This window comes from Balaenoptera acutorostrata, chromosome 3 (assembly GCF_949987535.1).
Source record: "Balaenoptera acutorostrata chromosome 3, mBalAcu1.1, whole genome shotgun sequence".
Lineage (NCBI taxonomy): Eukaryota > Metazoa > Chordata > Mammalia > Artiodactyla > Balaenopteridae > Balaenoptera > Balaenoptera acutorostrata.
In genome coordinates, this window is record NC_080066.1 from 65,564,282 (window position 1) to 65,577,392 (window position 13,111).

The window sequence follows — 13,111 nt, forward strand, 5'->3', positions numbered from 1 at the left end:
ATGAAATCATTAGCTTGTATCTACTAAGTGAAGTCTTTTGGACCTTCCCTATGGAACACTCCTAATAAGTGACTCTTAAATGAAAGAGTGGAACATCCAATTTGCTGGTGATCTAGGACTAAGAATTGATGTAGTCTGTATAAAAACAAGGAAATGCAAATATAAAACTATTTTTAGCCAGTGCAAATATTCCTCAAGTGAGAGATAAAACTTTAATTAATGTTGAGTGGGCAGTTGCTTTTTGGTAAGGGGTATAAACTGGAAACAGATGTCTTTGTTTCAAAATATGATTTGAAAAAAGAACAGAGCCTATAATTACATATCATAAAGCAGAGATGGTAAATAGAGGCTGCTGAAGTGACACTTAATGTGAATAACTAAAAAGACTGCACTGGTTTCAAAGATACATTCGTTCCTAGGTGGAAAAAGCTCTTCTGAATAGTTGTAGAGAAGATTGTGTGAAGAATAAAATATACCACCCTATATTGGGAAAATATGCCTTTGGAAACTTGTTATTTAGGGGGCAAAAAGAGTATTATCAGAATTTATTGTTGACAAGTACATAATGAATTTGCACATTGTGGAAATATATGGTATGTTTTATAATCAAATGGGGTCTGCTGTACTATCATGCTAATCCCAGGGCATTAAGGAACTAGAATAAGTCTCATTAAAACTCGTGGGTTATGACACCATTTTTTAGGACTTTGGCTATATTGATAACCACATATTTGAGTACTGGGATAAACCTATCCTCTAAGAGTTGACTATGTAGCATGTGTGGATCCTGATTTCTATTCTTAATGCAACTAAAAACTCACTGTCTAAAGTTTATTTTTGTTTAAATTCAACTTTTCCTCTTGATCTGGGCAAATGACTGCTTACCATCTGAGACATTGTATTATAAAATGCAACAATGAGAACAAAAATAAATACTTTTTTTGAAGGATAAGTCAAATAATTTATTACTAGGGTTTTTTAAGTAATTATCATATTTAACATGATTTATAAAGGTGAATGGATTTCAAGGTTCTCTTGGAACCAATATGACTTGATGTCACATAAAACAGCTTGGAGTAATTTCTCATATGTTACAGCCAGATAAATCTCATGGCATTTGATCATGTCTTAGAATGTATTTTGTTTACCCTAATGAAAAAATACAGAACTTGGTTATTAATGTAAGCAGTTATATGTGATTAGCAGTTCATATAATAATAGCAAATTAGTAGTATGGAATAATACTCATATTTTAGTATAAATTTAAAACATTAAGTATTATATAGTTATTTCAAAAGTCTCTTCCAAGTTTTTTCACTTTAATATATAGTATGTTGGTTATCCTAAATGATATTTTGTGTGTTTTTACATAGTTATGTTTGTCCTTTGTTTTAAAAATTAGTGGCTTTTTAACTGGAGCCTTATTTGCATGTAACATCTATTCCTGAAGGTCAGATTGTTCTTGAGAGAAAAATAAAGAAATAAATTAAGACAGATACAACCTCTAGTTCTGCCAGATCATTTGTTTATTTAACAAGTACTTCGTGCCAGGTCGTGTGGTGGAAACTGGAGATTCAATACTTTGTGAGATAGATGTGATAAGTGATATGATTGGAGAAATATAGGATACCATGGAAACATAGAGGAGGACTTTTAAATTTTTTATGCTAATACTGTATTTAAAGAATTGGATATGGGGCCAGATGCATCAGAAATGTTTTTCAGAAAAAGAATCTTTTAAACTGTTATCTGAGTGAAGAGTAAGGGTGAGCCCTTTGAAGAGGAGGGTGATGTTTTACAGGCAGAGGAGCAACCTGTGTGATGGTCCAGGAGCAAAAAGAGAGCTCTCTCTAGAGAGCATGGCACGAATAAAGAATTAAAATAATGTGAGTAAGAAGAGAGAAATGATGAGAGTTGACTCTAGAAAGACAAATAGACATAGGCTAGTTCATGTGGGGCTTTGTTAGCCGTATTGGAGAGGTTGGACTTCATCTTAAGGGTAATGAGAAGCTATTTGATGCTTTTAAGCAGGGGACTGACTGATATTTCAGAAGAATCTCTATGGTTGCTTTATGGAGAATGATTTGGAGAGGCACTGGATTGGGTACAGGAAGCCTAGCAGTTCTGGCAAGAGATGATGGCTTGCAGTAAGTGGTTGTGGGTACATATTGATGTGAACCTGTATTAAGGAGGAAAATTGAAAATCTATATGTCTCTCACCTGATTTTATGAGGATTCAGTGTTTATGAGACGTCTGTATTGGATTTTCTATGCTTCGTGCAAATAATTTTTATATGTATGCAACAAATATATGACAGTGATCTAATGTATATATAAGGAGTACATTGTATATGGAGAACAAAGACGTTGTGTATGCTATCAATCTTAATAGCAATGTGCTAAGCTAAGGGAAGCCCCTAGAAAAACTGAGACAGATACCAATGTCAAGTCATTTCATTGAAATAACCAACTGGCACAAAGATTTTTAAGCACACACAGAGCTTTTTCTTTCTCCCCAGCATCCCATTGATTGTCCTGTCTTAAAAATAGGCACAGCCTATTTTTGCTTTCTTTCACTTCTAATCTTCTACTTCACCATTGAGCCTACCATTCTGATGCTGGGACTCTTCCTGTTACTCAGTGTGTAAAATACCAGTAAAACCTTTTTGCTGTATTTTAAGCCTTTACATAACACATAGGAGAAAGAGTACGGGTTTGGGAGTCACCAAAAATTTGTTCTTGGCTCAGCTTATCTTCGTATTCTGAGATTGTGACTCTTGTAGCCTTCGTTTCCTGAAAAGAGAGGGTGGGGGGAATCTATGTCTTATATAAAACTTGTGGAATATATTGGGTGAGGAGACAGAGTAATTAAGGATGATTTCTAGATTTCTGGCTTAGTACTTAAGTAGGGAATATAAAAGAGGCAACAGTTTTGAAGAGGGAGTGATAGTTTCAGCTTGCACATGTTACTTTGAGATTCCTGAGACCTTCATCTAGAGAGAGAGAATAAATCATTGGATATACAGATACACTCAGTTGATTCTTGGGCTAGAAGATGTATTTTGTTATTGATCGGGGATCTCGGTGTTTAGCTGGTGACTTCCAAATGTCTGCTATCTCTAGATTGTTTCTCTTGGGTCAGTCAGTTTTCCCTGCCTATAGCTTTTAAATCTGGCTACTGATGTTCTAGGTATGTAGCTGGGCTTCTCATGATTCCATACACATACTTCCACTTAATTCCTCCTATTTTCAGTGTATCTCACCCACCCCTACCTTTAGCTATGCCTAAGTCTCTGACTTCTCCTGAGATTCTGTGTTTCCAACTTTTCTATAAAGTAAAATCTTTGAAAGGCTTGAGGAAGGGAATGTTACTTCACTATATAGGGTAAGAGTAAGGATCTAGCTCATTTTTAAAGACTTTCAAACTAACTTCCATGTTTAGCCCCATTCAGCATCACCCTTGCAATGGTACCAGTTATCTCTAATATCTGAACCTTTCCAGAGTTCTAAATGAGAACACACTTGCATTTTGTTGTTTTAGCCTCTCTCCCACTCCAAACCCCAGCTTCTACACACGCGCACACACACACACACACACACACACACAAGCATATGTGTATTCTCAATCATGCCTACCCCTATAGACTCCCCTTTTCTATGATTCCGATGTACATATAAACTTAGGTTTTAATTTTTTCTAGTCTCCTACATCTCTTATTACATGTCTGTCAACTTTAAACTTTTACTGTTCCTTGTCCCTTGCATAGTCTTCCTTCTCACTCTTTGTCCTTGTGAATTTATGACTTTGTCAAATTCGTGGTATTTCAGCTGGGGGCTGACAAAAACAATTGCTATGGAGTATGCTATGGCAGCTTATTATGGGTTTCCCTTATGCAAACACCAAGTAGTTTATTTACAAATGTAGCTTATTTAAGAATGTTATCCTAGTGAGCAGGAGTGGGGATATGGGAATAAAAAAGGGAAGGATGGAGAATCCATACAAGAATCAATGAATGAGTTGGCCACTGGTTGCTCAACCCTGTGGGACCAACTGAGAAGCTTAATGATTTGTGTCTCAGGACCATCTATTTGCCTTGAGGAAGAAAAGAGGAGGGACTTATCCATTGCTCCAGGGGTTGCTGGCCCCACAGAGAGTTCTGCTTGTGTAAGTGCAGAGCAGAAGCCTACATCAGACAAGAGGCAAGTGTCTGGAGTCTGAAACTAGGTGCTGCCAGCAGCATCTGTTTGACACTGGACAAAATTTGTGTGTATGACTAGTTACAGTACCATTTGCAACAGCAGCAGCTAGAATAAGAGGTAAGACTTATGGGATTTGAAATGGAACATAAGAAGTGTGCAGTATACATGTTTAATAGGAAGCTTCAATTCAGTCTTTATACATTAAGGTAGCATTTGATACAAGAGACTATACAAAACACACATGTACATTAGGAAGCATATCAATAAAATGAATACCACCCAAGTTCAGAACCAGAAGATTATTAGTATTGCTGCAGCCACTTTTTTATCATATATTTTCTGGTCATTCTCCCTCTCTCCCCACAGGTAACTGCTATCCAGAATTTTATGTATACCATTACTATGCTCTAAAAAATAGTTTTACAATAAATGTATGTTTTTCTAAGCAAAGAGTCATTTGGCCTAGCTAGTTTTTGAGTTTTTAGAAATACTAATATATAGTAGTGGTCGCTGTGACTTTTCTCCTCAATAATATCTATCTAAGATTCATCCATCTTGTGGCATGTAATTTGTTCTTTTTAGTTGCTATATAATATTATATAGTATTGGAGGGCATGGGGAGTTATTGTTGAATGGGTACAAAGTTTCAGTTTGGCTAAAAGTTCTGGAGATAGATAGTAGTGATGGTTGCACAACAATAAATGTACTTAATGCCACTGTATTATACACTTAAAAATGGGTAAAATGGTAAATGTAGTTAAATGTATTAATTTTTTCTCTATTATTTGTCCTTTTAATAACTTATTTTAAAGAATTGTTTCCTCAGTCCAAAGTCATCTATTCAGCCAGATTTTCTTCTGAACTTTGGTGGTGCCTATATCCATTTCAACCCTAAGCTTTTGTGACAGTCATTTTAATTTCCTCTGATCATGTACAGATGCATCTTATTTCATCTTCTTGTAGAAATCTCTCCTGGCATTTTTTTGATCAGAAGGGTTTGTTCTCTAGATCTGTCACGTAGCTGTCACAGTGCTGTCTTCTTTACCTTTGTATTGGTCATTCCTTATGTTATTCTTCTGTTTTGTATCAACAGTTTTTTCTACCATTTTTTCCTTTTATAGATCTACTTTGTAAACTTTTACAGAGCATATTCTCTAGAAGCTCCATGAGAAAGTATATATAGGAGGAACATGTTTTTGATTCCTTGTATAACTAAGCATGCATTTATCCTGCCCTCGCACTTGATTGAAAATTTGAGTTTGTATAGACTCTTGGTTGGAAATAACTTCTTTTCAGAATTTTGAAGACACCGCCACATTGCCTTTTAGTTCCAGCATTGCTGATTTCTGAGGCCTTTTTAAAAATAGCTTTATTGAGATATAATTTACATACCACAAAATTTCACCCACTTAAAGTATACAATTCATTTAAGAGTTGGCCAACTATTCCAAAATCTAATTTAGAACATTTTAGTCAGTTCAAAAGGAAGTTTCCTATTTACTAGAATGTTTCCTTTTCTCGTACTCTCACTCACTGTAGGTAAACATGATCTACTTTTTGTCTCTGTAGATTTGCCTATTCTGGAAAAAAAATTATTTTTTTGGAAATTTTATATAAATGGAATCTACAATATGTGGCCTTTTGTGTGAGACTTCTTTCATTTAGCATAATGTTTTCAATAATCTACGTTGTAGCATGTACCAGTACTTCATTCATTTTATGTTATAGAATAACATCTCATGTTATGGATATTTTGGTTGCACATTTATCAGTTAATGAACACTTGGGTTCTACTTTTTGGCTATTATGAATAATGCTGCTGTGAACATTCATATACAAGTTTTCATGTGGACGTGTTTTCAGTGCTTTTGAGTACATGCCTAGGAATGAAATTGCTGTGTTATATGGTTACTGTCTGTTTTGTTTAACATTTTGAGAATTTGCCAAACTATCTTCCAGAGTGGCTCGGACATTTTACATTCCCAGTAGTAATGGATCAGGGTTCCAGTTTCTCCACATTCTTGTCATTTTGTTATTGCCTGTCTTAGAGGGAATGAAGTAGTATCTCATTGTAGTTTTGATTTATATTTCCCTAAATAATGATGTTCAGCATCTTTTTTTTTTTTTTTGATGTTCAGCATCTTTTTATGTGCCTATTAGTGATTTGTATATGTTTTTTCATGATTCATATATCTTCTTTGAATAAATGTCTATTTTGTCCATTAAAATTTTTTTTGGTATATATTCTTCTTTCCATGTATATAAATATAATTGTCTTAAACAAAACTATATCATGCAACAATATTTAGATTTGATAATATATGCAGACAGCTTTTTATGCCATTAAATACTGTTCTCCCACATGATTTTTAATAACCTTATAGACTTCCATGGGGGTGGTTATAATATAACTTCTTTCATTTATTTCCGATTGTTGGTTATTTAGGTTGTTTCTGATTTTCTTGATATTGATGAAAATTTTTGTAGATAAAGTTTTGCATGTTTGATTATTTTTTTATCTTCTGTTGTTCTTAGTAAGAAGCTTGACCAGGAGCACAGAACAAAGCTATTACAAGATTTTAAAGATATTGTCCTGGCTATCTAAAAAGTAATATAGTTTAAATAAAGAACTAATTGGAAAATAAATATTTTAAGGTTATATTCCATTTTTCAAAAGCAGGAAGTTTCAAAAATAGTACACAGGAAAAACATAGTTCATAGAGTCCTATGTACCCTTCACTCAGTTTTCCTTAAATGACCTCCTATATACTGGTAGTATATTATCAAAACCAGGAAAATTACATTGTTACATTAATATTAACTAGACTACAGTTCTCACCATTTAAAAAAATCTCTGTGTGTGTGTGTGTGTGTGTGTGTGTGTGTATGGGTAGTTTTTGCAGTTTTATCCCATATATAGATTTGTGTAACCAACACCACAATCAAGATACAGAACTCTTTCATCATCATAAAAGAATTTATTCATGCTGCTTATTTGTATTATCCTTCTTCTTCCATGTCCCTTTCCTGTCCTCTAGCAACCACTAATCTGTTCTTCATTTCTGTAGTTTTGTTATTTTGCGAATGTTATGTGAATCAAATTATATAGTATGAAACTGTCAGGGAGAAAAAACTTTTCATCTGCCTTCTTAGGTTCAGTGGCTGCGGGCCTGTAAGTTAAACTAATGAAAGACAATTAACAGGCGAAGAAGCATACAGTTTTTATTAATATTTTACATACATGAGTATTCTCTGAAAAGAAGTGAAACTCAAAGAAGTGGCTACGCTCAGTGGCTAATATATCCTTTTTAAAAAGGAAAGAGGGTTTGGGCTTCAAACACAGACAAAAGCCATGACATTATATTATAATACATTATATTATTTACTGCTTGTTAAGAGGTATATTTAAAGGTATTAGCTATATGATGTGCTCACCTTCATGCACATTTGAATGTGAATGTGCTAGAATCCGTAGAAATTTTTTGTTCTGAAAGAGTAAAAGATAAGCCAAATTAATCAGTAATCTCTCTGATAAAACCATTTTCTGCTGGTTTAGCATTTTTTCTAAATTTTAACTCTAGTGTTTAAAGTTTTATTTTACTTTTTTAAGAAATGTATAGAGTTTTAGAGATGTCTCAATTAACAAAGCAAATTGTACTCTATTTAATTTTTACAGTGAAACATTTGATTTTGCCTGGAATGGCAGAACTGGGATTCGCCAGAGCAGACTATCAAGTAACACCTCCATGCTTGATAAAGATGGGATATTCGCTAATTCAGCTAGCAGCAAACTCTTGGAGAGAGCCCATGGAATTCTCACGTTAGTATTGATCAATAATGTGGATTGCTTTTTTATGACTGATTTAAAATTTCTGGCTAAAAAAGAAGAGAGGTGATCATGAAGCATTATTTTCATGAGTGGAATTTTGAGTGAAACAAGACTCAAAAGTAGTCAGAATTTAGAGCTGTGACAATCTCCTGTATTATAAAGCCGGTGTTTGTTTTCATCTCACCAGGTGAATCATGACTGAATATGCTTGTTATGGAGATGACTCTTTATCGCTCTTTAACAGACCCTACATCCAGAGAGAGCAAAAACTGTTAGCTCTTTTTAGGATTCCTAGTCTTTAACTGCAGTTGTCCTTTAATTCTGACAATCCTAACAAATTGGGCAGGAAAATCCCTTACGAAGTGGTGAATGGGGCCATATACAGTTTACCCCTCAACACTGCATGGGTTAGAGGTGCCAACCCTCTGGACAGTCAAAACTTTGTGTGTTTCCTGTAGTCAGCCCTCCATATCCACTGCTCCTCTGTATCTGTGATTCCACATCCACAGATTCAACTAACCTCAGATCAAGTAGTACTGTAGTAGTTACTGTTGAAAAAAATTCCACTTATAAGTGGAACCGCACAGTCAAAACCTGTGTTGTTCAAGGGGCACCTGTATGGTGATTTATAACACTTACCCAAGCCTGCCATTCCTCCTTACCTGATTTAGAACTGGTTTGAGGACATAGATATAACCATGCATGGTAGACCAGTAAAAAGTTCTTAGCTACTTATATCAACATATTTCAAACACTTCCAAAGCATATTTTTTGACCACTAGCTAGAAGTGTGACTGAATTGGATTCGTTAATCCCTAAATCATCTCTTAACAGTGTGAATAGGCTCAATTTGTATAAGTCTTGCTATACTCCAGAATTAGTAGGTGAAAGAGCTTAGATTCAAGCCCAGGTCTTCCTGACACCCCAGCCCATGTTCATAAGCATTGGGCTTTATTCCCTGTATGTAGCCATTAAAAAAAAAAAAAGATTTGCTATAAGTGTGATACTGAATTATGAATAAGGGAAAAAAGGGCAAAAGAGAATTTTTAATTTCTAGAAATGGAAGATCATGAGTCTTAGTGAAAAGTACATTTTAAAAATTCATGAAATTAGGCATCTATTTAAGTTTAAAATGACAGAAACAATGCCTCTGTAGGTTTAAGAATGCAGAGCCCTATTAACATCCAAAAGAAAATGAAACTTCAGCTTTGAATGTACATTATGTTACTTATCATCGGGCTTAAATGTGTTTGTACTTGTATTACAGAGCAGGCATCTCTTTTCTTCGCTTATCCTTCCTTCCCAAGGGTGACTGCTTAGTTGAATTAGACAGTGTTTTCATTTAGGCGACCTATAACTTGGAAATGGGTATATAATCTGTTGTTTTAGTAGAGACCTTGAAATCAGTGTCTCTACAGTGGGTTTTTTTTTTTTTTTCCCTAATGTATGATTTATCTCTATAGGAGAAACAAAAATGTCAAATCCAAGCCTGGCTTTCCAAAGGTGAGTATTATGAAAAAATTTTTTCTGTTAGTGCCCCACTTCATAATTTTTTTTTTATTATTCATGCAAACGATCTTTATAAACAAAAAAAGAAATATCTTATTTGTACCCAAAATAGAGGTTAATTGTGTATATTCAGTTGAAACCATTTTAGAAATAATGCTGGATGTTATGAAATGGCCAAGTTTAATGGTTCAGGTAAATATTTGTGATATGTCCCATTTTCTAGTGTTTGAAGAGCTTCTGAATATAAATGTAAATTTTTGTTGAGTAATTGCATTTTTGCATAAGATCGTTTCATTTCCCCTTGAGTCAGGTTAAGATAAAATTTTGAATTTTATCTGATTTAAAAATAATTTCTAAGTAATGCTTACCTCTCATCATCATTAGCGTTAGTTAGCCAGGTTTTTCTGTAAAGGTCAAGTTAGGCTTGCAGGCTTATCTGGTCTGGTCTGTGTTATAATTACTTAGCTCTGCTATCATAGCACAAATGCAGCTGTAGACAATATGTAACTGAATGAGAGTGACTGTATTCCAATAAAACTTTATTTATGGGCACTGAAATTTGAATTTCATTTGATATTCACATGCCATCATATATTATTTAATTCTTTTTGCAACCATATAAATCTTATAAAAACAGTGGGCAGGATTTGACCCAGGGGTTGTAATTTGCCTACTCTAATCTACATTCCAAAATATTTATTAAATTTACCAAAGAAAGAAAAATCTTAGAGTTTTTCTTTCTCTTGTGCTCTCCCAAAGAAGGAGTCCTGTTGTTTGTAACTTTGTTAATGGGCATAATTTCAAAATTGCTAAAAGAACTGAAAAAGAGCTATTTATTGTCATGATTCTCTAGTTCAAGAAAGAAGAAAATGAATCTGTCTTTAATTTTTCCTTCTACTTAAGTCACCTTATATTTCCAAAGAAAATTTAATGTGCTGCTGATGTGGTTTGTGGTAGTGACAAATATGTTTTAAGCCACAAAGAAAATTTACCTAAGTGGTTTGTGATTATGGTCTTACATGAAATGATTTTATGTAGAGAGAAAGAGAGGAGACTACATTCATTGTCACATATTCTTTATTGTTCATTTGTCTTTCTTTTTTCCTTCACTGTCTCTCTAGCCTTTTAGTATTTTGAATGCCACCTCTGGGCCTAGTGTTTGTGCTGTTCTTTTCCCTCTCCTCAAATGGATAACTTATTTCTTTTTAATTGTATTATAGTTGATTTACAATGTTGTGTTAATTTCTGCTGTACAGCAAAGTGACTCAGTTATACATATGTATACATTCTTTTATAACTTCTTAAACTTTACATGATAGCCAACAAGAATATGTTGGATACATCTGAAGTAAATGATTCCATTTAATCATCAATCATGGGAATCCCATCTATTTCTCAATCTTTTAAAATTAAATATGGCTAATTTTTGGTTTATTTTAGTGTGTCTTGTGTATTCAAGTACATATATTTAATATTAGAGAGGCAACATAGTCTATGAGAATTATAGACCTTGGAGTCAAACTGACCTACATTCAAATGATGGATCTGTTACTTGCTCTTTGATTTTTTTTAAAATTAATTAATTAATTAATTAATTTTTTGGCTGCGTTGGGTCTTTGCTGCTGTGTGCGGGCTTTCTCTAGTTGCAGCAAGTGGGGGCTACTCTTCGTTGTGGTGGTGCATGGGCTTCTCATTGAGGTGGCTCCTCTTGTTGTGGAGCATGGGCTCTAGGCGCACAGGCCTCAGTAGTCGTGGTACGCAGGCTCAGTAGTTGTGGCGCTTGGGCTTAGTTGCTCCACGGCATGTGGGATCTTCCTGGACCAGAGCACGAACCTGTGTCCCCTGCATTGGCAGGCGGATTCTTAACCACTGTGCCACCAGGGAAGTCCCTGCTCTTTGATTTTTGGAGTAAGTTCTCTAACTTGTCTTAACCTCTGTCTCTTCATTTGTAATGTGGGGGATAATATATGTTAGGATGAGAGATATATATTTGGTATGTGCATGATTAGTATTCAATAAATAATAAGTATTTTCTTCATATTTGCTACCAGAATGTTAGAGCTGAAGTTGTGGCTTATCTGTGTACATACATGTAGGCATGACGTGCGCTTTGTTTAGTAACCTCACTCTTCATCTTACTTTCCTACCCTTCTTTAAATATGCCTCATTTTTTCTAATTATGCTTAATGAGTGTTTTGCTTGTTTCTTTCAGTCCATTTCAAACCAAGGCAAAACAAGTATATATTAATAAAATTAAAGTAGCAGATCCTGTATCCTCATTGACTATGGTCATTTGCTGATTAAGATATTTTGGTTGCATTAAGTTAGTTTTATGTGATGTGGAAGGAAGCAACAGAAGTGTAGATAACCTGAACTTCTTTTCCCTTTTGCTCTTTTGTGAAATCTGCAGCCACTTTCTTACCTTGAGTATGAATCATTATTGTACGCATCACTACAACTTTTATCGCTACTGGAAATAAGATTCAGTTACCTGTATTAAGGGCACCTCATTTTATTGATATAGGTAGGATTTAGAATGCTTTATTTTTATTACAGTTCTGAATAAACACAGGCAAATATTCAACACATATAACCTCCAACAGCCCTTAGCCTTCTGTTAATATAGTTCTGTTTTGATAGTTCTTTCCCGTTCTCTATCCTAGAGAGTACTTTCCCTCTCATACCTTGAAACCATCACTTCTATTAAATATACCTTTCTAATATGATCTACCTTTAAATTTTCAGTCTTTTACTGACAGTTCCCTTGTTGTACATTTCTACTTTGACACCCTGCTCACCTCTCAGACTTGATCCCCAAAGCGATTTTGGTTTGTCACTCCCCTACTGAATTTTTGTAGTCACTCAGGCTCAAACGTTGAAGGTAAGTTTATTGTCCATTTTAGTTGTCTTTAACAACATGAGCAATATCTTCTTAATCTTTGTGGCTACAGCACCTTGCACAGCAAGCAGTAAATAATTGTTTAAAAAACAATGAACTGACTGATCTTAATAAGCTAAACAATGAAGATGGAATTAAGAAAGGAATAAAGTAGATAATGAACAGAAGACCTAAGAAAGGAATTAGCTCCGTATCTGTTTTCTGCTAGATCTTGGGCCCACATTTCAGTTCTTGGTTTTTGTCACATCATACTGGACTATTGAAGCTGTCCCTTGACTGGATTTATCTCTCTCTTGCCTCCTTAGCCTCCTGTCTTCCACATTGTTCTGCTCCGCCTTGTCTCTCCTTTCTTCCTTGCCCTGTTTTATCTTCTTCATAAATCTTAATAACCCTCAGATTATCATTTATTTTTTAATTTCCTTATAGTCTGTTTCCCTGTACTTGAATGCAATGTATTCCTAGCACTTAGAACAGAATCTGTAGTAATCACTGCATATTTGTTGATGGATCTAATCATGGTGAGTTTTGTGGACAAGAGTCTGGTCTCCAGTTGCTGAGGAAAACATTGTTCAAAAATCATTACTTGCTAACCATTCATTCATTTATCCATACTAATATTATTGAGTATGCAGTACCAGACACTGTTTTAGGCATTGGAGGTGCTGAGATAAACA

At 34.6% G+C, this 13,111-nt stretch overlaps 1 protein-coding gene across 12 annotated transcripts in view; it reads left to right on the forward strand.

Annotated features, from left to right (window-relative positions):
• The window catches only part of MYO9A (myosin IXA), a 283,465-nt gene that overhangs the window by 158,127 nt on the left and 112,227 nt on the right, over positions 1-13,111 (forward strand). For all 12 annotated transcript variants that reach the window (XM_057541959.1, XM_057541957.1, XM_007197776.2 and 9 more), the window contains 2 exons: positions 7,877-8,020; positions 9,493-9,532. In XM_057541959.1, coding sequence (XP_057397942.1) covers positions 7,877-8,020; positions 9,493-9,532 — 184 coding nt within the window. The remainder of the gene's footprint in view (positions 1-7,876; positions 8,021-9,492; positions 9,533-13,111) is intronic.